General features: G+C 44.1%; 3 protein-coding genes across 3 annotated transcripts in view; 1 reads left to right on the forward strand and 2 right to left on the reverse strand.

Moving 5' to 3' along the window:
- The window catches only part of filip1l (filamin A interacting protein 1-like), a 56,720-nt gene extending 53,100 nt beyond the window's left edge, over window positions 1–3,620 (forward strand). The window contains exon 6 of the mRNA XM_047576364.1: window positions 2,965–3,620. Within this exon, the coding sequence (XP_047432320.1) occupies window positions 2,965–3,174 (210 nt within the window). The 3' untranslated portion in view covers window positions 3,175–3,620. The remainder of the gene's footprint in view (window positions 1–2,964) is intronic.
- A 183-nt stretch (window positions 3,621–3,803) lies between these two features.
- On the reverse strand, window positions 3,804–12,183 carry LOC125000737 (epithelial cell-transforming sequence 2 oncogene-like). The gene is made up of 21 exons (XM_047576366.1): window positions 11,666–12,183; window positions 10,192–10,304; window positions 9,945–10,107; window positions 9,621–9,879; window positions 9,353–9,548; window positions 9,067–9,220; window positions 8,827–8,992; window positions 8,502–8,630; window positions 8,330–8,422; window positions 8,049–8,255; window positions 7,876–7,979; window positions 7,702–7,797; window positions 7,538–7,624; window positions 7,351–7,460; window positions 6,012–6,159; window positions 5,862–5,935; window positions 5,610–5,766; window positions 5,472–5,537; window positions 5,300–5,388; window positions 5,052–5,224; window positions 3,804–4,940 (listed from the first exon to the last, which is right to left on the reverse strand). The coding sequence occupies exons 1-21, from the start codon at window positions 11,813–11,815 to the stop codon at window positions 4,807–4,809; spliced, it is 2,868 nt and encodes a 955-aa protein (XP_047432322.1). The 5' UTR covers window positions 11,816–12,183; the 3' UTR covers window positions 3,804–4,806.
- Window positions 12,184–12,321: 138 nt separating this feature from the next.
- On the reverse strand, window positions 12,322–14,815 carry ccdc28a (coiled-coil domain containing 28A). The gene is made up of 6 exons (XM_047576365.1): window positions 14,657–14,815; window positions 14,260–14,452; window positions 13,941–14,122; window positions 13,690–13,844; window positions 13,459–13,481; window positions 12,322–13,377 (listed from the first exon to the last, which is right to left on the reverse strand). Exons 2-6 carry the CDS (start codon window positions 14,421–14,423, stop codon window positions 13,323–13,325), a joined length of 579 nt encoding a protein of 192 aa, XP_047432321.1. The 5' UTR covers window positions 14,424–14,452; window positions 14,657–14,815; the 3' UTR covers window positions 12,322–13,322.
- Window positions 14,816–24,947: the final 10,132 nt, after the last annotated feature.

Below are 24,947 nucleotides of genomic sequence, written 5' to 3' on the forward strand. Positions count from 1 at the left end.
GCAAGACAAATAACAATAATAAAATGAATTTAAAAAAAAGAAAGAAATTTCTCAATGTTCAGGCACAGCAACTGGATACTACACCCCAGGAAACATACTGTAAACACCAAAAATCCCCTACAGAAAACCCGATCCAATGTTTGCCTCTCAGAAACACTAATGTGTTCGTCAATAGCCTAACCTCAGCATCTCGGAGACTTGCAGAGCTTTCTTTTCATTGCACAGAAACCCCGAAATGTCTGTTTTATTTTGCTCTCTGCCACGAATCCTCCGAGATGAGTCATCTGGTCAACTCATGTTCTTTCATGTATATGTATTCTTCTTAATGAGGTGTTTATGAATTCACAAGGGAAAAGTTAACAAATACATGAGATTCCTTTAGAGTAAAGCTGAGGCAAAGCTCACAGTGGGATGATGTGGGTTGATGTTATTTGAAGCAACGCAAAGATAAAGAATATTTCAGAAGAAAGACCAAAATTAGAGATGGGAAGGAAGTATTCTATATATAGGTATGAGTCCAGTAAGCATAAAATACCAAAGAATGAATGGTGGACACATAATATATACAATGTATCTGTGGATTATATATGTGCATCTTTAGAGCATGCTGAAGTACAAAAAAAAAAAAAATATATCACCTATACATTTTGTCCTTAAACTTACCATAAATTAAAGAAAAAATAATCATGTAGAGCTTTAATAAGGTGCGACATTACACTGAAATGACCAGCAGAGAGATGAGAGTGGAAAGAAGTGCTAACAGTATCAGATCCACACACACACACACACACACAACACAGTGTGACAAGGAGGATACGATTAAATCAAGCATTAAATCGCAGCTGTGGAAACCAGATCCAAAGCGATGGGTGCGATGAAACGGCGCAGGGGCTAAACAAGATGCTATTCATTAGACGACTACTCGAGAAAGCATCCAGCAGCTGGGATTACTGTCTGCGACCTCAATTACCCCCTGACTCACATTTGATTCATAGGCCGCTCATCTGGTTCAGCCGGGGAAGACGGATCAGCGCGCGGCCTCTCTGCCAGACTGATAAAATGAGCATCACATGACAGGCTGGAAGCCAAAGGTTCTATCATTTAAGTGCTCGCAGTTTCAGCTGGCTGATAATGGCGCCGCTATCGCAGGGGGATCGCAATAATACCGACGATCGCCCGGGCTTTACTGGGGATTAAATAAGAAATAAAACTAAAGAAAAACATAACTACTGATATGAATCAACTGCGGACTGAAGTAAAGTTTAATTACCACGCTGCGTGCCAGAAAGCTGCGGGTGGATTGCTTGATTTTAGGCAGTAATGGCAGAGGAACAGAGGAATTTGTTCACCTAGACCGACAAGCTCAATAAAAACTGGACAATAAACAGAGGCGTGGGGACATTCGTCTAAAGACAAAACTACTAAAAAAAAAAAAGTTCACACTGCTCGAGTGTGCTCCAGTGCAGACGTTGTGAAAGTAACCTCTCTCCCACTGCAAGACAAGCACCAAAACAAAAGCTTGTGTTTGGTTGCCACGGAGACAGGCGTGCTGGTATTGCAGAGGAAGTACTTAGTTAAACTCCTGCTGCTGCTGCTGCGCTGATACCCGAGAGAACAAAGCCGCACATTAACGTCTCTTTCCACGTAAAGTCAACAACGCTCCCCGTGTTCAGATTTTCTGCTCCGCTGGCTCCGTAAAAACATACGTCCCACTCACTGGACTCAGACGCGTTCAAGGACGCGGTCCGCCGAGGGTTTTTCGTTAATTCTCTAAACCTCGGGGCGTTCGTGGACATGTGCGAGTGCTTTTCTCCACTCGTAGGGAGCAGTTGCATGGGAATCGGTTCACTGGTGTGATGAAACTCACAGAAATAGTGAAAGGTTTTAGTTTTCACAAACCTGGACCAGATCCACGGTGCATTCTGTTTAAGGGAGATAGTCACAGGCTTTGTTTCTGACTCAAATTACCTGCCAAATTATTGAAGAACATTTGATTTTGTGTCTATAAACACCGGCAAATAAATAAAACACTGCAGTGATGCTGATTTGATTGTTTAATGAGAGCATATTTCGCAAAACTTAAAGGCTCCAAGCTTAAAATGAGGCAGAGAACTTCATTAGGTGACATGCACACAGTAATTGGGATAATTCCTGCATGCGCTGTTTGTATTAATCAGCTTTTCATGAATTAGCAATGAGTAAACAAAGACAAATGAATGAAGCCTCTGGATCAGGCTGCTGGCTGTGACGGCGGTTCCTCATTACTGTGGAAACATCTTATCGGAGTTACTGTAAACAGGACATGGTCTGCACTGTACGAGGACCTGATCCGAAGGTGATACACCTCGGCATCCTGGCGTGTGGCCGCACATGTAAACACGCTGATTAGCGAAGTGATTGCACCGTAAGTGGAGCAGTAAGTTGTTTAAGGAGACGAAAAAGGTGGCGTTTCCCGTCAGTGTTTGAGGACCGCGCTGGAGTCAAATCCTGGTTTCTAGGCAACAATCTCACTCTGTTAATGTTGGGGTGAACCGGGACGACGTGAATCGTTCGTTCATTCTCAACACAGCATCCATCAGGATGTTCATACAGTGTTTATGCAGCGCAAGAGTGGAAAAAAGCATTTATTTACACTGATTATTCAATTATTTTCCTTCTAGAAGTTCTTTGATTTTATTTTTTGTAGTTTACCAGGTTTCATACATTTTATTTCCTCACACTTTAGGCACATACTGCAAAAGTTCTGCAGTAAAAACTGTGGCACTGTGGTCATGTTCTCTACAATTCATAAAATGTGATTTACTATCATCTAGTGGTCATTATCGGTATTGCAACTAATTTCAGTGTGCAGACAAGTTATTAACTGGTCAAAACTGCAAACCTGCTTCTTGTACATGCTCATTTTCACTACCAAAATTCACATCACAGAGTTTTCTCATCAGACTTTATTATTTGCCTCCACAGATACCTGTAGAAGCATTCCGACGCCCAGGGCCGACGAGAATCCCCAAACCGAAGGGCTACGGCTCCCAGAAAGGGACAAACTGCACGGCAGCAAACCTGGGACTCCACAGCAAGAGTCAGACGCCACATGTGAGCGCGGGGAGAGAGCAGCCTCTACATGCGTCGCACAACAACAACAACAACCCAAATCTAGCAAACCGGAGACTGTGATCCTCATTATTACTTGACATAAGCAGAATGAATTAAAAGCAGTGATCTGTGGTGCTCTGAAAACTACAAAACGCAACATGTGGAGTCAGTAACATGTTCAGTGTGTAAACATTAAACATTTGTAGGAAGTAGTTCAAATGTAGATTCAGTTAAGACACATCATAATTAGAATGATGAGTGTGTTATATGATCATGCTGTTAGATGACAAGTTAATGTTTAATCGTACTGCGATTATTCATCTTTGACTTTATCTGTTGTCAGATACAGATAATAAGCATTTCTCCATTTCTAAGGATGGATCTTTTTTTTTTATTGTGGCAATAATGTACATAAGTGTATAACTGATGTGTTGTAACACAGCTCACTCACGGTGATAATCTTTAAAAAAAACAATGTGACATTTGTGTTATTTTTTGGTTATCAATAAAGACTTTTTATACGTTGAGCGAGAGCAAAGTTTTGTATCCAATTCAAAAAAATGTTGAATTAAAAAAGACACACGGACGCTTAAAAAGCAAACAACACGGTGACACAGTCATCTTCAGTCCTGTTTAGAACGATTTACATCCTTTTACTGGTCTTTCCAAGTTAATTAATAAAAATATGGAAAAATATTTAATAAGCAGGATAACTTGATTTTTAGGGCCATGTTAGTGTTTTGGTGATATTAGTGGTGCAGTTGGACGGTAAAGAATGCTAATTGGTAACATTGTAGTTCTAATTCTGAATGCAGACCACAAAGGCTCCTGTATAGAGTTTGAGCATGTTTTAAATGAACAGACAGTCAAGACAATTTGTACAACAATCCTAAGTCTATACATTTTTTATACTTTAACAATATTTGTTGAGTTCCTCCAGTAATCATGCACAAAGATGTTTGTTTCATTTGGCTCAGAGAGAGACACATGTATATAAGGCTTGAAAGGGCGACTAGTGGAGGACAGAAACCGCAGTGCATTGTGGGCTTAAGGGGCGATTGGAAAGTGTGTTTACGTTGTGTGATGCTGCACTTGTGTTTTGTTGTTGTCCTTTTAGTGTGTTAGCATTAATGTGAGTGATATAAAAGGGAGCAACGAGTCTGAAGGAGGCTCAGACAACAAACAGCTGCGTTCGACCATATTCCCCTTTTTAGATTCACTGAGGCTGTGACGACCAACAGCCTGAACGCTTCAGTCTGAGGTCTGTGTAGTTTAACGCTGCTCCTTAAAGTGGCACATTTGTGAATGGAGTATCAATGTAAACAAACAATCTTTGACCATAAAAATGGTGCTTGTGACTCACAATATATTGCTCAACCACGTGTCCCATCGAGCTCTATACGTTGTGTAAGTAGTGTATACGTTTTTAGGAGACGGGTTCCAGCTTGTGGTCTCCTCCCTTTGCTCCTTAGACATAGATACGCCAACGTCCACTTTAGACACATACAGGATGGGGACGGTGTAAAGAGTAGAAATGTCCACTTATCAAAATACGTGCTGACATGTTTGACTATTATTGTGTCTTACTGTTGATAAATGGCAGGTGAAACCACTCTGAAATGTTGCTACAGTATTTTCAACGTCTTGACATTTCTCCTTTCGGTCTTAAGGCTGACAGCGTCCTAACCTCGTCTTGTCTCGCTGGTGTGTCCGTCACTGATGCCTGCTCAGGGCAGAGCTGATGGCTGAGCGCAGCACAGACAGGAAGTGCTCCCTCTCTTCACCCGTTTCTGTGGCGACAACCCAGGAGCGACAGGGACCCTCGAGGACAAAAGCGTGACGCACGTCTGCGGGGGGAGACGTCTGGGTCATTTTCAGAATCTAGGTTATAAGTAACGCCACAGGAGGCGAGTTTTGAGAGTTAAAAGTTGCGTGTCCCGTACAGGGTGATGACTCACAGCGTGTGTGTGTGATTTCTCTGACGCTCAGGCTGCTGAGAGCCACTGAGGCCAGGAACCTGTGTGCGCTCTGATGAGCCAGTGTGAAAGGCGTGTGGCGCACGCTTCGCCGTGTCAGCACCAACGCGTCACTGAACAGGAACAGGCCAACATCGGACACGTGCTCGTACGTCCTGGACACGGAGAAGGACGCAGATTTATCAAATCTGCACGCTGAGCAGAAACATGGAGACGATTTGTGCCGTTACCTTAAAGAGTCTGGAATCTGTCCGTCAGGACTAATGAGCAAAGCAGCTTCCTGAGTTATTAGCAGCTGCCTGTTTCCTTCACTGAGGTTCTACGCTCACAAAGTATTCAAATTAAAACGTGGCAACACCGTAGTTTAACATGTTTGTGAGGATGTCAGCTGTTTTCTCTCACCGGGCAGCCCTGGATCATTTGCTGCGTCTCCTTTATAAGTGTGTCTGCCTCCGAGTTCCTCTTTAACTGGAACAGAAGAAAACATTTAACACAGAGTGGAGCATCACATGTACACAAAGGTCTGAGCAGGCGTTTCACCTTTTGTGTGAAGTCTCTGAGTCGCTGCAGCGTGCTGAGGGCAGAGCGGAGGTGCGTGACGTCGGGGTGACCGGGGGGCGTGTGTAGAGACGCGGCTTGAAGCAGAGTCACGTACTCCTGGATCCTCCACACGGGACACAGCAGCAGCTCCTCTAAGCTTCACACACACACACACACACACACACACACACGCTCTGAACAACGGCCGACACAGAGGAGATGTGCAGCGTGTTTACGCGGATGCGTCGTTACCTCAGCATGTGCGTGGGAAGGGTTCTGTCGACTCTCTTCAGGAAAGCCCGGAACGCTGGTTTAGTCTCTCTGCACTGACACACACACACACACACACACAGTTAAATTAGAGCCTTTTTGTTCAGGCGGACTTTAATGCTTTCATGTCACCTTGTCGACAGTGAGCAGGGCAGTGGTGTAGTTGTTGAGGTAGTTGGTGTAGACTCGGAGTTTTGAGCACAGTTTCACAAACACGTCCCCAATGCACTGGTCTGCGTCCCACTGCTGCAGCCTGGACCCCAAGTCTGACAAAAACACCCTGCAACACACACACACACACTTTAGTCCACACAACGAGGGATTCACTCGTCTCTACAAATGGACAGAGGTCTTTCCACAATGTTTATCAGATCAAAATGGGAAAAAGAAGCTGACGTACAGATGATAGGTTAAATATTTATTAAACATCATCCACCACCTATAGCTCAGATTTAAGGAGGGAATTCACCGTTCTTCAGTAGCAGCACTGATGTGTATATGTTTTGGGCTGATACTGATTTATTTTTACATCAGTCTTGGCTGGTGGCCAAAACATGCAGCCAGTGTTTCTGAGCCGATACAGTTTTTTTTTATCCCTTGATTGATAAAGTGACAATGATAACACACGCTCCAAGTCTCAATTTAACCAAAAATAAACATTTATTGAACTCAAATACTAATAAAAAAAAAAAAAAAAAAAAAAAATGGTAAAAAGAGTTAATGCACAAGTATTTTCCACACACGGCTAATGGGGGAGGAGCAAAGTATGGGCTGCACGATACCTGTAAAAATGTAAATATTGGCCCGGCTGATATGTGATCAATATTTAATATTTATCATACAATCCACTCTCAGTTTCAGTGGAATATATTTAGGATAGATTCCAGATGCGGTAACCCCCCCTCCCCTCAAAAAAAAAAAGAAAAAAAAGATATGCGCTACAATTACTATTAACAAGTAGCAAAAAAAGCAATAACCAAGTGTCCAAAAATTTTAGAAATAATTCAAAGAATGGGAAAGAACATTATCACTGAAGCACAACATTGAAAGGAGGAACAAGGGGAGGAATGGAGATGCTGTCTAGATCGGAGATGATCCCACCACTGAATATTTGCTTTGATTGTTGAACTATATGCTTTTTGTTTCATAATAGACGCTGAGTATTTGGTATTGTACTTGTTTCATTTGCTAAAGACACTGGAAACCCTGTGGAACTATGGAAACCTGTTCTGAAGGAGAAATCTGTTTTGCTTCTTTTATGCGTTTTTCTGCGGTGATTTTCCTTCGTGTGGTGCAAAAACTAATCCAACCTTTTTGCAAAAGGACAGAAAATAGATTCTGTACGCATGTCTTTCATAAGCCTGTCTGACGTACATGTTACATGTATGTATTTTGAGTTGTTTTCTGCTTGTGTACTATATTTTTCTGTTAAAAAAAACAAAAAAAACACATCTAAAGAGTGTCTTTGTACCTGTTGAGCTCCAGTATTAGTGTAACGGGGCTGAGGATGATCCGGATGTCATTGAAGCTTAGAATGGCTCTGTTGGAGTTCAGAGCTGCTGTGAGAGGCTCCTCATACACCTTAGGGGACAGACGGACATGTGGAGATGAACTAGTGGAAGAAAACCAGACAAACACAAACCCAGGTTGCGTTGTACCTTCACCACAGCGCTCAGCCTCGCTACATAAAGACGCTCGCTGTGGTGCAGCTCTCGAGCAGCGGCTCCTCTCCAGTCTAACGCCGTCTGAAAACAGAGACGCTGTGTTGTAAAGATGAGGCGTTCTTCTTCAGCTCTCATAATGAAAAGCATCTCTCACACACCTGTGGCGGCTCAGGCGTTTCTTTTAAACATTCCTGTCCTCCCTCCCCCTGACTCCACCTCGACAGGAAGGCAGAGAGAAACTCCAGGGGTCTGGTCTGTAAAAACACTCAGCGGAAGTAAAACATTCAAACCCAGAGCGTTCTCGAGTCTGGATGCTCGTCAGTCATCCCCACCTCCTCCCGCCGCGTGAGAGCGGCGAGTCCTTCTGTCAGAGCCTCGCTCAGATCCTTGGAAACACAAATCTTGTCGAGGCAGACTTCCTCCCACGCGAAATAACCTAAGAAAATATTAACATTCTTCAGAGACGCTGCTTAAACTTGTCTGTGCCTGTTCGCATGTAACCCACCGAGAGCGCGGCCCCCGGCCTGGAGGCTGGCCCGCCGCAGGGCCGACCCCAGGGAGCTCTTCACGGCCCTGAGGGCCTCCTCCATCCAGTGGGCCTGCGTGCACCAGCTCTGCAGCACACGCTCACACACATACTGCACAGCTGGAGAGGAAGGCGGCTGGTAAAGGAGTTCAGCACACACGCCGCCGTCGGACCACTCGCCGAGGACTGGAAGAGGAGGGAAAAATGGGATTTAACGCGCTAATTTCAATCTTTTTCGGTTGAAATCATGGGCCACTCACTGCTCTGAAAACTTCCAGTGGCAAGACCCGCTGGAGCCCGAACCTCCAGGCCAGTCAGAGTAGAGAGTTTGCGGATGAGGGAAACTCCTGACGCTATAAAGAGACGCGGACAGAGTGAGCTGACGTTAATGAGGGGAGAGACGACACACAGACACGAGTCAACATCCGCTACCGGACGCAGCCAGCGGGGAGAACACGTCAATCCCTCCTCCTTCGTCGCTCTGTGCCACCCAGCCACACAGTTTTTCCCAGAAGTCTCTGTGATCGGGGTTCAGGAGAGTCCGCTCTGACAGACGGCAACCTGAGGGGTCAAAGGAAGGAAACCTCAGAACAATCAGAGCAGTGTCTGTCCGTCAACCTCGAACGATTAAAACCTGGAATCAAATCAAATGATGAGCTAAAGAGATGAAGAAAACCGTGAAATAATGATCTCCGGAGGCTCCGGCTAGACTGGAGCTAACCCACGTATTCATGCACTCAAGCTAATTCACCCTCACCGTGAAGCAGATGAATTTCCTCCGTCCCTCCGGGAGCCAGCAGGCCGAGCTTCAGAGCCGTCCGCCCGGAAACAGCCCTCTGCACCTGGGCCAAGAGGGCGGGGAGGGTCCCCCTGTGGTCGTAGAGAACCGCGAGCACCCCGGCCTTCACCCCGCTCAGCACCAGCTGCGCAAAGAACCAAGCTTCCGTCGTTCACCTTTCCACCGTGTATTTTTAATGCTGCACCCGTTTCCTTTTACCTCGTAAGCAGGGAGCCTGTTGGAGACGAGCAGCAGCAGGAGGAGAGGAGGAGGAGCGGCGGCGCGATGCATAGGAGAGACTGAGCGTGGCGGTGCAGGTCCGCGGGTGGAGGAGGAGGAGGAGAGCGCTGCTCCGGCTTTAGTCGGTCTCTCACTACGGGTAAAGTCACGGCGTTAGCGTTCAACGCAAAAATGAAACGCTTGACTAATTGACGCGCTCCTCAGATCCTGAGGCGCTTTTAATATTCTCCCATGTAAATGAACCGAGCGGGTATTTATATACCACCTGCCAAGACCGGAGGCCTGGACGGGCTCCAAGCTCGGAGCTGAAGTCACGGCTCGGCCGCTGACGAGGAGGCGGGAAGACGCAGCAGACTGTGGAGGCCAGGAGAGGAGCGTCGACCCGGAGCTGGGCCTGGAACCTCTGGTTCCCTCCGGCTTAGAGTAGCTGCCCCAGGCTCTCCTCGTCCTCATACACACTCCTGTAAAAACACCCACATGTAAGCACATATCGTCAACAACAAACGAGATCGTTTCTTCGATTCACTTCCTACTCTTCTCCTCCTGAAGCTTGTCTCTGATTCTCTGCCTGGTCCTCCTCTCCCTCCTCCTCCTCTCCTCTTCCTCCTGGGCGGCGTCGGCGCTCGGCCGGTCGAGCGCGCCGTACAGCTCGGCCGCCTCCCGCGGGGCGAGCAGGTCCAGCGCGGAGACGCAGGAGACGTAGTGGCCCTTCCACGCCCCGAACTCCTTTTCCCCGGGCGCGTACGGGAGGAACCAGCCTCTCCCGACGCACCGGCCCACCCACAGGCAATCCTGACGAAGGAAAGTCAAATTCACCGCCCTCTGAGAGTTAAAGGCAAACAACGCGAGCTCCTCACCTGCTCGGCCAGGAGCCTCCAGTGCCAGCTGACCCGGGCGGCGCTGCAGAGGTCACGGGGCGTCAGAAAGGACATCACGTAGAGGGACAGGAAGCGGGGCAGCACCGCCGCGAAGTCGGCCCTCGTCACCGGAAGCGCCTCGGTCAGAGAGTCCCTGCAGCACCTGCTCGGATTGGCATAGGATTGCAGATTCAAAAACGGGATTCAAGGCGACGGCAAACCGGGGATTGGGGAGGGGTAGTCTTACTCGAGCTGAGGCTTGGTGCAGCGCGCGAGCAGAGAGAGCAGCAAGTGCTTCCTCTGGCCGTCGCTCCAAAGGTCGAACCAGTGCAGCACGAGGTTCACCCTCTCCTCAAACAGCTGCAGAGAAGACATGTAAACGGATTTCTTTACTAAATTTGCTCAGGATGTTTAGTTAATAAAGCATTTTTTTATTTTGTGTAGACTTTATTGATCCACGAGGGAAACTGCTTGGTTACAGTGGCTCAGTTGCACATAAAAATAAACAAATACAAATAATAAAAAAGATGTGTGAAAGAAAATAGGTGCAAGATTAAAAGTTAAAATAAAAATGATAATAAATAAAATGGTACAAGATCTACAAGATTTGCATTTGTAGAAATCTATGAGAAATAGAAATAAAAGTAAATATACACTACATAAATAGGAAGAAAAAATATTAGGTGTGAAAAATTTTAATTTTAAAGAAGATTGGACATGAAAACGAATAAATAGTACGAAACCCAAGAAGGAAAAAAAAAGTAGGTATGTTCATTGAAAAAAAAAATGTTAATCAGAAAATGAAAAAATAAATAAAAAATAAAATAAAAATAAATCAAAAGTAGGTATGTTTATTGAAAAAAATGTTAATCAGAAAATGAAAAAAAAAATATAATATTATAAATATAATTAATAATATCATGAATTAGGATGTTTATTTGTAAATATCAGAAAATGAAAAAAAAAATAAAAAATAAAGGAATTACAATTTAAATAAAGTTGTCCCCTAACCTTAAGAATAGGTTTCTCCTGAAACATATGAATGATTTATAACTATTATATATTTCCAAAATCATCAGTTAATCTAGAAAACAATCAGATAATGAATCAATAATAAAGAAAATTAACACCATCAGCAAAATTCACTATTTACATTAATGCATGAGTAATAATGAGACTTTTACATGACTCGACTACTTTTACTGTACATTTTAATGATCACACCCAAGTAACACTTCCAATGAAGCACTTTGTAACCAGTAATTTACAGTGAAACATACAGTAACTACAACTATTTTAACGTATTAATTCGTGTGTAGAACTCACCTTTGTGTTTGGAAGGAACCAAATCTCCTTCAGCGCATGATTACGAACAGAAAAATGTTGGTTACGTGACAAAATAGTGCGTTTACCTGAATGTAACCGTTGCTGCGCGTGCGTCGAGTGGAAGCGCGCCAAATAGACCACCTGTTCCCAATCAGGTTAATTAACTCGCCAATTAAACTCAGCGTTCCTTGTTTTTGTTTTCCTTATGTTATATATATTGCATGTATATTATTTTAAGGCTCGCGTTACAAATGCAGCACCATTACGCGCATTTTAAAAGCGTAACACTGTTTATTAACTACGTGCATGATACAAGCCAATTCTGCAGCCACCTGATGGCTATTAATAATCAGTTAAATATTATTTAAACGGCTTCACGTGATAAGCTCTCCGACCTGAATGTTGCCCTGTTTGTTGTTGAGAGGAGTCCAGGTGCTGAGGCGGGTGTGGGACCGCTGGTTGCGGGCTTGCTCCGGTTCGTAGTCCGTCCCGCTCAGCTGCCACCGCTTCACCGAGTGCGGGGCAGATTTCAGTCTCGACTCCATGCCTCGGCGGAATTAAATTCACCTTTTGCTTTGATTTAGCCCCTTTATTCAAGCTCAGCTCTAATCTGAGCAAAAGAGCAATGGCAAGCTGCTCTCTGAGGGCAGTAACCTTGGAGACGCATCAACAAGAGGATGAGCGCATTCCTTCACACAGCAGCGGGTCACTGGTTTACATAAATAACTAACGACATGTGTTCAAGATCACTAAACAAACAGCAGGTCGACAAAAAGAGAATAGCAAAAACAAACTTAATTGTGTGCTGTAAATAGTGGTGCATTAAATGAAACATTTAAAATTCTAGATTAATTTTCATACGTACATTGGTGTAAATTAATCGCCAAGTCACTGTACTAATAAAATAAAAATATGGATATACCGGGGATCGAACCGATGACCTTCCGGTTCACGAACAACCGGATCTTTACAATTCAACTACACGTATCATCACACGGGGATGTTTCTCGTCTCCCTTTAAACGGTTTAAAAATCCAGACGGAAAGAAATAATCAGACAAAAACTTTTATTAAGTCAATAAAATCACCAAAAAAGTTAACAGTACAACAGCCCATGCCCTCCAGCTATAACCCTAGTTAAAATAAGCAGTGATTTCAAATCAAAAAATAGTCTCGGGAACCTAAATCCAACAACCGTTTTAAAAGTTTCGAAAACAATAAGGCAAAAATGATTAAATTAGACAGGAAAAAAATAGATATATATTAAGGCATGGCTGTGATGTGTCGATATTTAGGTTATCGAATCTCTTCCAGTGACAAACCCAACACGCGTGCATGTTGCATGGATATGTGCAAATATATTCAACACTGAATGATGTGTTCGGAGGTGATACCAAGTCACTCGTGTGCAACGAGAAATCAAATGCCAAAAAATATATACTGCCGTATACAGAGTCTTACCACCACAAACGATTTTTTGGTTAATTTGAGTAGTTTTAATTTGCTCACGGATTAAATCGAAGCTAGTGTTTAAAGCTATCTGTTGAGAAACTCTCTAATTTGCGACGTTACAGACATTTAGCGATCTGTGAAAACGGGCGAGACAACCGAAATTAAATGTGCGGCTGTCTCACTTTCAGCTGATCAGTACAACTTTGGTTAGCAATGTATTGCGAATCTAGACTGCTTGGAAATTAACGAGCACACTACAAATTGACCTCGAAGTGGCAGTTACAGGGATGCACCAAAGCCGACACTAGATTCCGTTTAAGCTAAGAGGAAATTTCTATTCAAATATTTGCAACTTTATTAATAAAATAAAGCTGCTGGTGTATCCCTGTTCTGTCATTTCCGTAATACATCCATCACCCCGTGCGGACGGGGAACGCTGGTGAACAGCTTTGTAGCCGTTTCCGCCACAATACTGAAGAGAAACAGTGCAGAGAAGAAGCTCGTTCCGCTCCACCTCATCCATCGCAGCCACTCAAGGTGGAATAACACAAACGGTTGGATCGGATGGGGATGAGAAAGGAGTGGCGGGTTAGAGAAGTGATCACATGCTGGCAGTCCTCGGGATCTCTTGAGTGTCGGCGAGGTTCAGTTTTTGGCTGGAGGAGACGAAACAGTCAAGGAAAAAAACACTCATCTGAGCATTTAAAATCATTCAGGTTAAAACATCAAAAGGATACATGGACGTGCTGAGCTCCTCAAGCTGTGGAGAAAGAGAACATATAGGTTTATGGACTTTGTAGACTTGTGCAAACATGTGGCGAGCTCGCTAAAGAGGATAAGAGGCTAAATCTGTGCTGGATTACTGACTAGTTACATTACATCAATGATCATAAAGTAAAAGCGACGGCATCATCAGTTCAAGAGCAGGGTGCGTCTCGATAAGTGAAAACACGAGGATGAAATCTTACGTTAAGAAGTAGCTTGTCCATGTTGGTGTCACACGCCACCTTCCTCTGGTCCTCCGGCATTTCGTCCACCTCGCCGTAGAGGTCGAACTGCAGGCGCGCCAGCTTCTCCTGCATCTCCCTCACGTGCTCCATCTGGTCGATGGAGCACTCGTTGCCTAAGGCGGAGACATAAAACACCTCCTGGGTCAGTGCGTCGCTCCGTGCTTTGCTTTCGTCTACGAGTATTTGTGGCGTGCAAGTTGACAAATCACCAAATGCCTGTAGTTTTCCTGAGTGGAAGTCATTGAGGAGACTGAGCAGGCCATTCTCCATCTCCTGCACGTCTGAGACGTCGGTCAGGAAGGAGTGCTGGATGATCGGTGCAGCCTGGCCAGGGGTCTGGTTACCTTTACCGCTCACACCCTGCTGGTACCTGGATTTATCTCTGACTCCCCTGGGAAAAGACAAAAAAAATATCAGAAAGGACCGATTACTGTCCACGCCAATCAGATCTTCTCATTTAGTTATGGAGATGATGAAATGGTGTTTGGTAGCTGTTGAGGACTGTGATAATCGCCACATAGTTGCTACCTCCTACTCTTGCTCTTTTGGCTGGAGTGAGCCCCGGTGTTGTGGCTGTAGCCGACCTGCCGTCCCCCGGAGTTAGAGCCATTCCTGCGGCCGGAGCCGCCGGCCGGAGCCGCCGCGTTGCTGGAGACCCTGGGGCTCTTTCTCTTTAGCTTTCGCTCCTCCATAACTTCATGTTACGCTGCTATCTGATTGGCTACCTCGGCAAATAGATACAACACGATAACCAGACAGTTAGAACCGTAGCTCGGAGCCCAGTCTTACGGCTAATCACCCAGAAGCTGCCTCTTATGTCTTTCGTCAGTAAACTAACGTTAGCTACACAAGCTACTCTAAAAACCTGCAACACAACGCTTCAGTTACACAGCAGAAATATACGCCGATAAACACATCTACTCACAACTGTAGCAAAAAAAATCTTATGTTTCCCGATGCGACGAAAGGCTCTCCACGGGATTAAAACATTTTCTAAACTGTCGCTATTTCCGTATGCGCCTCGCAGGTTAGCTCACTAGCTTGCAGCTGCGAACTCTGGAAACTTCCTGTTTTGGTGTGACGCAGCGGAGCGCGTCAGGTCAGGGCGGGATTCCAATTCCCGAAATTCATTAAAACCCACCATATCACCTCGCTTAATTTATAAATTCAAGTTTCAATATAATAAACTGCCAAGCTCTAAAATACTTATTTTCTGAGAAAGGTTTACTGTAAGTTGAAAAATGTTTCTCACCTGGTTTGCGTTTGACTCCTCCTTAGTAAACACCACGAATTGGAACTCAGCCTTTAAATCGCCGCGTCGATTATATTGTTGACCTTTATGACATTATATTATTACAGTTTTTTGGGACGCGAGTTTAATATGTTTTAAACATTTTTTTTAACCAATATCCGTAAGACGTATTCGCAGCGAACTAAATAAATATGTTAATTTAAGAAATCTTTAAAGTAACTTCTCAACGTTTTATGCATTTTCTTTGATCGTATGATTTGACTATATAATTACTTCTACTCGTAGCGTATTTTTCTATTTCAAGTGAATAAACCCCTTTTTTGAACATGGCGTAACATTTCCAGAGTTAGTCCTGATAACATTTCTTCGATTGTCCTGAAATAATAATGCAGTGGCAGCAAGTGTCCACAAGGTGGTGCAAAGTGAACATCTAATCATGAATCCTGCCTCACCCTTTTATTAAAGAAGTCTTAATAGCTGGTAAACATCATCAAAAGAGGTACTTTGCACATTTTAATTAATGTTATAACTATATTCAATACACGCTGATGAACTGAATTCCTGAACGTCATTCAAGTGTTTCTTATTAACATGAAATATTTTGCACTGAATGGGAATTTGAGAGTGGGTGATGCTATTCCAGCCGCAGTCTTAGATAGATGCACAGAGAGTTGGTTTTGATCACTTTTACTGACACTGCAGGGGCGAACATCCTCACATTTTGAGTGTTTGTATTTGGAGGGTGAACAGAGTGGCCTTTGGAAGTAGCGCTGGGGGGGAAAATATAGCAACAGCATAAGAAAATGAGTTCCGGTGAGTATCTTTAATATGTTAGATGATAAGATCAAATCTAAGTTCTGTCCTTAAAAATGTGTCCAAATAAAAACTTGCTTACAATCTCAAAATCTGACTAATTCCCCATTTTTTCCCCACTTAAAGTATGAAAACTTCTCAATTCAAATTTAGGTTATGCTTTTTTGTGTCCTTATATTTTTAGGACATGACGGTTGCGGACGAACGATCCAGAATGTGCAAAGATATCCCCAGAAATCTTAAAAAATGTTTTCAATGAAAACTACCTGCTGTGGAAAATGGACTCCCGCTGACACATAATCCCCCCCCCCCCCCCCCCCCCCTCCTCGTTTCCTGCTTTTGTGAGCTCGGCGGTGAGTGCGTGCTTGCTGCGTGACAGTGGTTGAGTGAGGTGAACCGGGATAAAATGTCACAGATGAAAACATTTAGACCGCCGCGTCCATACGGCCATTAACTTAGCAGATTCACACACCTATCTCTCATCAGTAATTGCAGTGTAGGTGCTGTTTGGAGGGCTAGCTTGTCGTTAGAGCCTGTTCATTCTTTCCTCATGTGCACGGCTGCTGGAATTACGCATTTAAATGAATGGCAACTGGTTTAATTACCCGTCTTGCCGTGAATTCTAGCTTACTTGCTTTTCTAATGTAGCATTATTCCAGCATTTTAACAGACACAGAGCAGCTAGAGAAGATGATAAGGGACTGAAAGTGATTTTACTGACAAAAAGTTATTATGAAAAAAAATATATAGTAATATTGTCCCAAGTGGGACACTTAAAGGACCTTACCCAGAGTAAGGCATTTGCTTATCCTTTCACATTCTTTCCAATACACACAAACAAGTGTTCTCTATTAAAAATGACTAGATTTATATGCTGATCTTGTCCTTGTCTTCCATTTGTCCTCCGTGCAAGGATAGGGAACAAGTGACACAGGTGCACATTTATATACACAGCACACAGAGCGTGCGAGTGGCAGAGATGAATGAACCGTCGGTGTTTGGACTGGGGTCCTGCCTGCGAGGTAATAGCAGGTTTCACTTCATTTCAGAATGGGGTTAAACAACTTTTGGAGATATTAAAGCTTCTTGACCTGAGTAAAACACAATTTCTGGGCATTTCTATCCTTGTGGGAGTGTGACAAAAATATTTTAAATGTTCTTTGTTGGTAAAGTTTGTGGAAACCAGCTTCAACAAGATGTGACTAGAGACCGTGGAGTGTTCATGAAATTCAATTAGTTAGTATTAAAACATTGCTAGCTCCTTCCATACGCTGGCAATGTTTTAAATCTGATTTCTGAACAAGATGGCACCTAAAGAAGAGACAGGTGGCACGGTGTAATTACTCTCACTACCAGAAGGGGGAGACATACGTGCAACGTTGGTACTTTAATTCAGGGATCTTCTTTGTTTTTCAGGCCAAGGACCCCCAGACTAATTAGGAGAAGTAAGGACCCCCTACATGTGTTATGTTATTTATAAATATACATTATTATTATTATAATTTTGCATTCAATATTAAACTATTCAAATAATACCCAGTTCAAATACTCATTCTTTTTTTCAAACGTGCAACAGTAGGGTGGCCGTGCAACTGCCGGAAACATGAACATATCTACATAACACAGCTAAACATAGCTAAATTATATAAGCACAGCTAAATAATTGACAGTACCAGGATTTAACTTTAAACACAGCTAAATCTAGTAGGGACAACAGTCAGTTTGGCCTCAGTAGTTGGCTGATGGGATTGTCTTCTGTTAATATTTCATCTGGGGACTGAAGAGGCTCTCGACCAGTTATGGGCAACCTAACTGAATCAGCATGTAGTCACGAGTAGTAACCTCGTGATTGGCTCTGCAGTGATAGGGGCGGAGCCTGCTGCGTATAGGAAGCTTAGATTGACAGGTCTCGGCTAGTGTGGTGCGTTGCAGTTGAGACAGCTTTACTGAAATATGTTAGATTCATGTTAATGTGTAATTAAAGAAAGTTCAATTTGCGGGAGAAAAAAAAGGTATAAAAAATGTTTAATCAACCAAACATTTTGCGACCCCCCCCCTGCAGTACCTTTTGGACCCACTAGGGGCCGCGGCCCACCTGTTGAAGACCTATGCTTTAAGAAATAAATTCAGAGGATCAAACTAATTTGGAGCTTCTTCCACTGAATAACCTGAATGATTCATTTATTTTTTTAGTATTTATTTTCATTAGGCCAGGTGATAAGCATTGATTAGTAAAAAATGTTTTGATTTGATTTCTCTAACTTACACAAACTAGTCCTATCCTCGCATCTCCTCTTTAACTTTCGTCCCCTCTCTCTTTCAGTTGCCCCTTTCCTCCTTCCTCCTCCTCCTCCTCCTCCCCTCTCTCCCACTGGCCTCCTCCTGTCCCCCTCTCACCACTCTGTAGAGGGTCCAAGTGACATTTGGCTGTCCCCTGCCTCGAGGGGGTCCAGGAGATGCAGACGTTTTTGGCAGGCGGGCACAGGGAAGCCTAGGGGTCCTGACGGGGACTCCTGGACTAAGAAGAGAAAAAAAGTACACATCACAAAATGCACCCGCAGTCAGAAACACACGTACGCACTCGGGGGTGCACACGCATAGGCAAACAATTGCGCAAACAGAGACGAGCCAACACGGACACACAACGACACATGTTAATGTGTGGGCACCTACCAGTCAGACGGGTGTAATGAAGACACAGCGGATGGCAAATGTGAGAAGACGAGGGAAGCGGCCCCCATGGAAAAGTTTAGAAAAGAGTAAATGGAAGGGGATTTGAATTGTTAAACTACTGAGTATATGATTATTTATTACAGCTTTTTCTTTTTTTTCTTTTCTTTTTTAACAGACATGGATGTGATACAAAAATAAATTCAGGTGACGATGATAAAATCACATCTGTTCTAGTCCCGTTTTCTTGCTCTGATTACACAACAAGATTCAGTTTTATCACCAAGATATCAGACTTTTGTTTCTACATTTTGCACAAGGGATCAGTCTTCTACGCTAGACTTTCCATAACAGCAACAGCAGGACTCGGAGGCCAAACACAATTTACTTGGCCAGAATTCAAAGCGAGGCTTAGCAACAGGTAATCTGTCGGTGAGTATACCGTACTGTATATGCAACAGATGGGGAATGGATGGGAATAGGTGTGAAAATGTACGGCAGAGCAGGCGGGAATGAGGATTTGAAACGACAAAGATGTAAACAGAGAGAAAACAGAGCAGAATGGATGAATTGGAAGATCACTTGCCAACTAAAGCATGTGGGATCTGTTAAAAAATAAAAAAAATGATGCACAGCTATCTGCTTCTCGATATTTACCCGTTTCTTGTGAAAAAAAAAAGGAAAACAAACTTTGGCCCACCCCTACCTCAAAAGCCCAGCTTTCTTAGATTTCACACTGGTGTTTTTTGAAATATGACGATTACCAGTGAGGAAAATATGAAAGCGAGGAACACAAAAATTCAGCAAAGGTTGTCATTGGAGGCAAAGTTATGAATGCAGGATGAGTTACGAACAGTTTTTAGATACAATTTCCCAGGAAAAGACGCTAGAATAGGGTTATGGATGGTCTGGGGATGTTTTGCTGCTTCAGGACCTGGAAGACTTACAGTGATAAATGGAACCATGAATTCTGCTGTCTACCAAAAAAAAAAAACCTGAAGGAGAATGTCCGGCCATCTGTTAGTGACCTCAAGCTGAAGAGAACTTTGGTTCTGCAGCAGAACGATGATCCAAAACACACCAACAAGTCCACCTGAATGGATGAAGAAAAACTAAATGAAGACTTTGGAGTGGCCTAGTCAAAGTCCTGACCTGAATCCTACTGAGATGCTGTGCCATGACTTTAAAAAGGAGGTTCATGCTGGAAAACCCTCCAGTGAGGCTGAATTACAACAATTCACCGAAAATGAGTGGAGCAAAATTCCTCCACAGTGCTGGAAAAGACTCATTGAAGTTATCACAAACGCTTGATAGAATTTGTTGCTGCTAAGGATGGAACAACCAGTTATTAGGTTTAGGGAGAAACCCAGAGTCATGTAGGTTTGGATTTAATTTTCCCTTAATGATAAAAGCATTCTGTGTTTACTGGGGTTATCTTTGACTAATATTTAAATTTGATGTGAAACATTTAGGTGTCACAAACATGCAAACAAATGAGAAGTGGTGTATATTGCGAGACATATCACTTTATTAATGATCACAACCAGAGATGTTGTCTTTTTTTTCATTCCCCGTCTGTATCAGAGCTTGGTGCCTACATTACTCACAAGTTAGGCAGAGTTTGGATATGTTGTTAGCGGCTAATATAGCATCAGTCTGCAGGGTGTTTAGAGTTTTCAGAGGTCCAGTCGGCTCAATTCCTGCCTCTACTTTATCTTTGTGCTCGATTAAAAACAGCAGCTCCGTGGAAACGGGAGAGCTTCGAAACTTTGCGTGTCAAAATTCCACCAAGGAAGTCGAATGCGAGCAACAAATCAATATGGACGTATGTGAAGCTCTTTTCACGATGACTGTTTTTCCCTGCTGTCACAAACCTAACACGCCCTTTCCTTTGGATCACTGCCAGTCGTTCACAGCCATCCACAAATCAAGTGCAGGTCGGAGCAAAATAAACATAAATTTGCGGGAAACTGTCGCTAAAACCTAAAAAAAGCGGGATTAGATGAGCGCGGCTCGCTCGGATGGGCAGTTTCGGAGACTCGGCCGCCTCTCCCGCCACTCGCGTCCCCCCGAGACCACTCATCTGTCTGTTTTCCCCTCTCCCCACTCTGCTCCCTCCGTCTCTCCCAGGCTCTCTTCACAGAGATAATACGCTGGTCATCAGGGGAGCGGCGGAGCGAGGGGAGATGGAGATGCGGGGCTAATTGCGGGGTGCCGCAGCCCGTCGGCGCGGCACTGCCCACTGTTTTGGCTCGGCCGTAATTACCTGGTAGCCGCAGATGTTTCCGCGCCATTGTTGTTGCGCCCAGTCAGAGAGGAAGGGACGGATAGATGGACGGGGATGGATGGGGAGAGGAGAGAGGGAGCCCGGCTCTGCCAGCCAGCTGCAAACTTCTGCGCGCGGGCAAAGAAACAGCGACCAGACACTTTCTCCCTCCATTTATCCATCTGTCTTTTTTTTTATATCCATTCTTTTATTCATCTCTTTCAATCCATTATCAAAGCAACCCTTTTATATTTGCACCTTGAGTGTTGATGGGTGATAATAATTCTTTGTGCGTGTGTGTGTGTGTGTGCAGGGTGCTGCCTACCCACTGAGGCAGAACAAAGTAGCGTAATAACTCAGACACTGAGCTGACCCTCTCTGCTGCTCTCAAGTACACTTAATGGACATGTGTGTGTGCGTGTGTGTTATATTTGAATATAACTGCGTGCACATACCCTGCTCAGTGTGTGTGTGTGTGTCCCAATGTGTTGTGAATGTCTCCTGTTTTCCTGTGTGTGTAAATTGCTGATCCCCCCTCCAGGGGTGAATTGTTATGGATGCTGTTCAGTTGAAATTACTGTTATTTGTTTCCTTTAAAACAAGCTAATTGCAGCGTAGCCGATTGCTCTGTCTGTGTGTGCGTCCGCGTGTGCGCCGGTTTGTTTGCCTCCTTGTTTATTGTTTGTTTGTGTCGCATTGCAGACCCCTCCAATTTCTTTAGCATGGACCCATTTTCACTCCGGCGTCAAAACTCATTCTGCTGCAGCTGTTGGGCATCAATTTCACTTTTAAGCCAATTTTTTTTTTTTTTTAACTCTAATGCTCAACAAAAACAGGGAAGGAAATTATCTGCAATTGTATGACAAAAAATTAAATAAAATAAATTGCACTCATGAACTTTCTGGTATTTTTATTATTTAAAAAGAGAAATTGTAATATTCTTCCACATGCGGCAATCATCTGCTCCACAGGCTTGTTTTATGACTTTCTGACTATTCGTCCTGCAAATACACTAATTTGAAGAATGATAAGGCTGGCTAGTTTTTATTTATTTATTTATTTTAACAACTCTCACAGTCCCACAGGACTGTTTTAATAGAGCGGTTGGCGTGACAACTGGTAGCCATTATGTCTCACCTGTTTCTATAGCGTCAAATAACAAACTAAAATGAAATTAAAAATTACCTAAAATGAGGGAAACCATGCTTAAAAAAAGTCTATTTGACTTGTATTTTAGTGTTTTAGTTTGGGTCAAGTCCCAACATCTAACACAGAGGGGGTGGAGCTTATGACCGATATACTACATCCAGTCACCAGGGGGAGCTCTACTTGCTTTGGCTTCACTTTTGAGGAGTTGTTCCGCTGTCCATTCAGCTGAATTCAGTTGTTCTGAACGGTGACTGTGGAAGACTTTTTCATATACGGTGGCTCAAAAAAGGTTGTTTCGGATGCGGCAAAAAGAAAATGAAACCTGGTCCAAACACTTGAGAAAAGTTAATGTGTAAACATAATTACACAACGTGCGATATATCTAGACGTCAATACCAAAAGTGCCACAAACTCCATAGGAATCAAAAATTGACTGAACTTGATCTTGTACCTTAACGCAGTGTAAGTTTTTTTTCTCCGGTTTTCCTTGGCGTGGTTCCTCTGTAAAGATGCATCCATTGCCAAACAGCATCTAGTTGTAGAAAGGCTGTAGTACATATCCGAGGCCTATGTGTGGCGCTGTTTGTGCTACAGAACTCAACCAAAAAAAAAAAAAAGGCATAGCATGCGCATCAGCTGTAATTACAATTACAGACCGTAATCCTTTTTAACTCATGATAGTGGCGAAGCAACAGTATATACCGTCCTAGCCACCCAACAAGGGTCAATCATCACAAGCCTGTAGTTGTTATTCTTATGAGACGTCAGGGACTAGATGGTTGAAGCCCCTTTAAGACCTAAACATCCACCCGCGGATAAAAAAACAAAACTTGTGGTATCTAAATTACCGTAACTCACTAATAGACAAATTCCGTGATGAACTGTGGCCGAACACTGTCTTTAGAGCTTTGTGACATCTCAAGGGTATAACTACCTTTGTTTTTACCAATAAATTCCTCCAAACAACTCTATCTTCCTGAGTCTCCCCCCAACCTCAGGTTGGCTGCAGGTTGGTGTGTGCCATTACGGTAATCGTGACGCACCTCAGCGGTTCTTGAAGGGTTGAGGCCACGTCTACACAAATACGATTCTTGGGTGAAACCACATGAGTCTTGCACGTCTCTGCCGACCGTTAGGGGGGTGCCATTACGGTAATGATGCTGCTGGCGGCAGGTTGGGGGGTGACGCAAGACTGAGGAAACCCAGGAAGAGGGAGTTGTTTGGAGGAATTTGTTGTCAAAGTTAGTAAAACCCTTGAGATGTCACAAAGGTCTTCCAGAAAAAAGCACGACTTCCCAGTGTTCAGCCACCCTTTCAATTTTGTCAATAAGGAAAACCACTGTGAGTTAGGGTAATTCAAAAAAACACAACATGTTTACATTGATGCTAGCAGCGTAAAATCTCAATAAAGATCGTTAGCAGGCTACTGGTGCTTGTTGGACTTTTATTTCAGGCGTGTTTGACTGTGTGCAAATGGGAAGACTGAGCAAGAAGGAGGAAACTGGGCTCATGCTAGTGTGGAGTGGGTTAAGTGTGTTAAGTGGGACATCTCAGACGGGCAGGCCATCCTCTAACAGGCGCTCCTCTCTGCCAGGCAGTGTCTCTTTATCTGCCTCTTTCTCACTCACACACACACACACACACACACACACACATACACACAGACACACACCTCTGCCAGCTCCTTCACGTCCCACCCCCACGTGCCAGGTACGTCCCGTCTTTGTTTGCGAATGAAAGCGCGGCAGATCTGACGAGGAAGAAAATACACGTATTCTCGCGGGGCGGGAAAGGAGGAGAGGGAGAAGAAGAGGTGGCCTCGCCTCTCCCTCTCATCCCTCAGTCCAACACCTCTCCTCCTTTCGTTTGGTTCCACTCGTCCGTCAGTTCTTTCCGTTTCGAGCCGTTCCACGCGCTGCCGCCTTGTCTCTGCCTCCGCTCTTCCCCTGTCCTCTCTTTCTTTGCGCTCCATCCTTTTTCTCCCCCATCGCACCGCTCTCTTTCTTTCCCATCCATCCCCTCTTTCTCCTCCTCGCCTCGTTCCAGTTTCCAAGTGCTCGGATGAGGTGAGGAGGAGAAGTGGGGGGGGGGGGGCTCGGTGCTCCGGTCACTGCTCAGGGAGTTCGCCGAGCTACGTGCAAACACACACACACACTTGAACAAACAACCGGTCCTTTCTCTTGCTCCAATTTCAATTGTGTCTTGTTTACTACCTGCATATGTCTCTACCTTCTCCAGATCCCAAAGCTTATCTGAACACGCAGCTTAGAAAGCACTAGGAGAACTGGTCTGACATCATACGTATCCGAACACCAAGCATTCAGAGATAAGCCTCCCTGTTCCTATCTCAATCGGTTACTCAGCAGTCCAGGCCAAGCAAAGTTCGGCACAACAGAAGTTCAAACGGGCGGAAGGGAAGCGGCGCCACTGCTCTTAAATCACTTATTACGCAAATTAAAGTTTTTTATGCAAGTTTAATTTGCGTCACACGTGGACGCACGGGTTCGGCATAGGCCTAGAAATGGGATGCAAATTTACTTGCCTCCGTAAGCCTCCACAAAAAAAAAAGAAATACGTGTCTCCTTTAGCTTCTAAATTCCTCATTATGTTCACTATTTAGTTTCTGACAATCCATTTTTTTCTTTTTTACGAACTAAATTTGAAAAAGTTTTGTGTCTAAATCAACAGATAACAACAACAGATATCGTTGCAGTTCCTTCGTTTTGCCAGTAGAGGCCGTTTTTAATTGATGCAGTTGAATTGGTTAAAAGTTTGTAAGGGAAGTTCCTGCAGGTAAATCTCCCTCTCCTCATATTTACCACCATTATCTTCTGCCTCTTTGCTTAATCATCTTCGCCTTTCTGTTCCCGCCCTGATCCATCCTCATCGCAGCCTTCATCATTGCATATTGATTTTGTCGTGGCTCTCCAGGCGTGTGCTGACCTTTCATGTGAGGTGCTCGTTCTTCAAGACTTCAAGAGGTGAGGATGATTGATGTCTCATCTTTGATATCCTCTGAAGATGTGTGTACGCCGCGCATTCGTACGTGCGCTGTGTGGGTCGGTT

The sequence above is a fragment of the Mugil cephalus genome, chromosome 23 (assembly GCF_022458985.1).
Source record: "Mugil cephalus isolate CIBA_MC_2020 chromosome 23, CIBA_Mcephalus_1.1, whole genome shotgun sequence".
Classification (NCBI taxonomy): Eukaryota; Metazoa; Chordata; class Actinopteri; order Mugiliformes; family Mugilidae; genus Mugil; species Mugil cephalus.

Coding starts and splice junctions, on each gene's coding strand:
- LOC125000737 (XM_047576366.1), bottom strand. CDS start 11,815: ATGGAGTCGAGACTGAAATCTGCCCCGCACTCGGTGAAGCGGTGGCAG. Junction 9,549..9,620: donor CAAGCTTCAGGAGGAGAAGA/GTAGGAAGTGAA, acceptor GTGTTTTTACAG/GAGTGTGTATGAGGACGAGG. Junction 4,941..5,051: donor AGAAATCACACACACACGCT/GTGAGTCATCAC, acceptor CTCCCCCCGCAG/ACGTGCGTCACGCTTTTGTC.
- ccdc28a (XM_047576365.1), bottom strand. CDS start 14,423: ATGGAGGAGCGAAAGCTAAAGAGAAAGAGCCCCAGGGTCTCCAGCAAC. Junction 13,482..13,689: donor TGGACAAGCTACTTCTTAAC/GTAAGATTTCAT, acceptor CTTTCTCCACAG/CTTGAGGAGCTCAGCACGTC. Junction 13,378..13,458: donor GAGGAGCTCAGCACGTCCAT/GTATCCTTTTGA, acceptor CGTCTCCTCCAG/CCAAAAACTGAACCTCGCCG.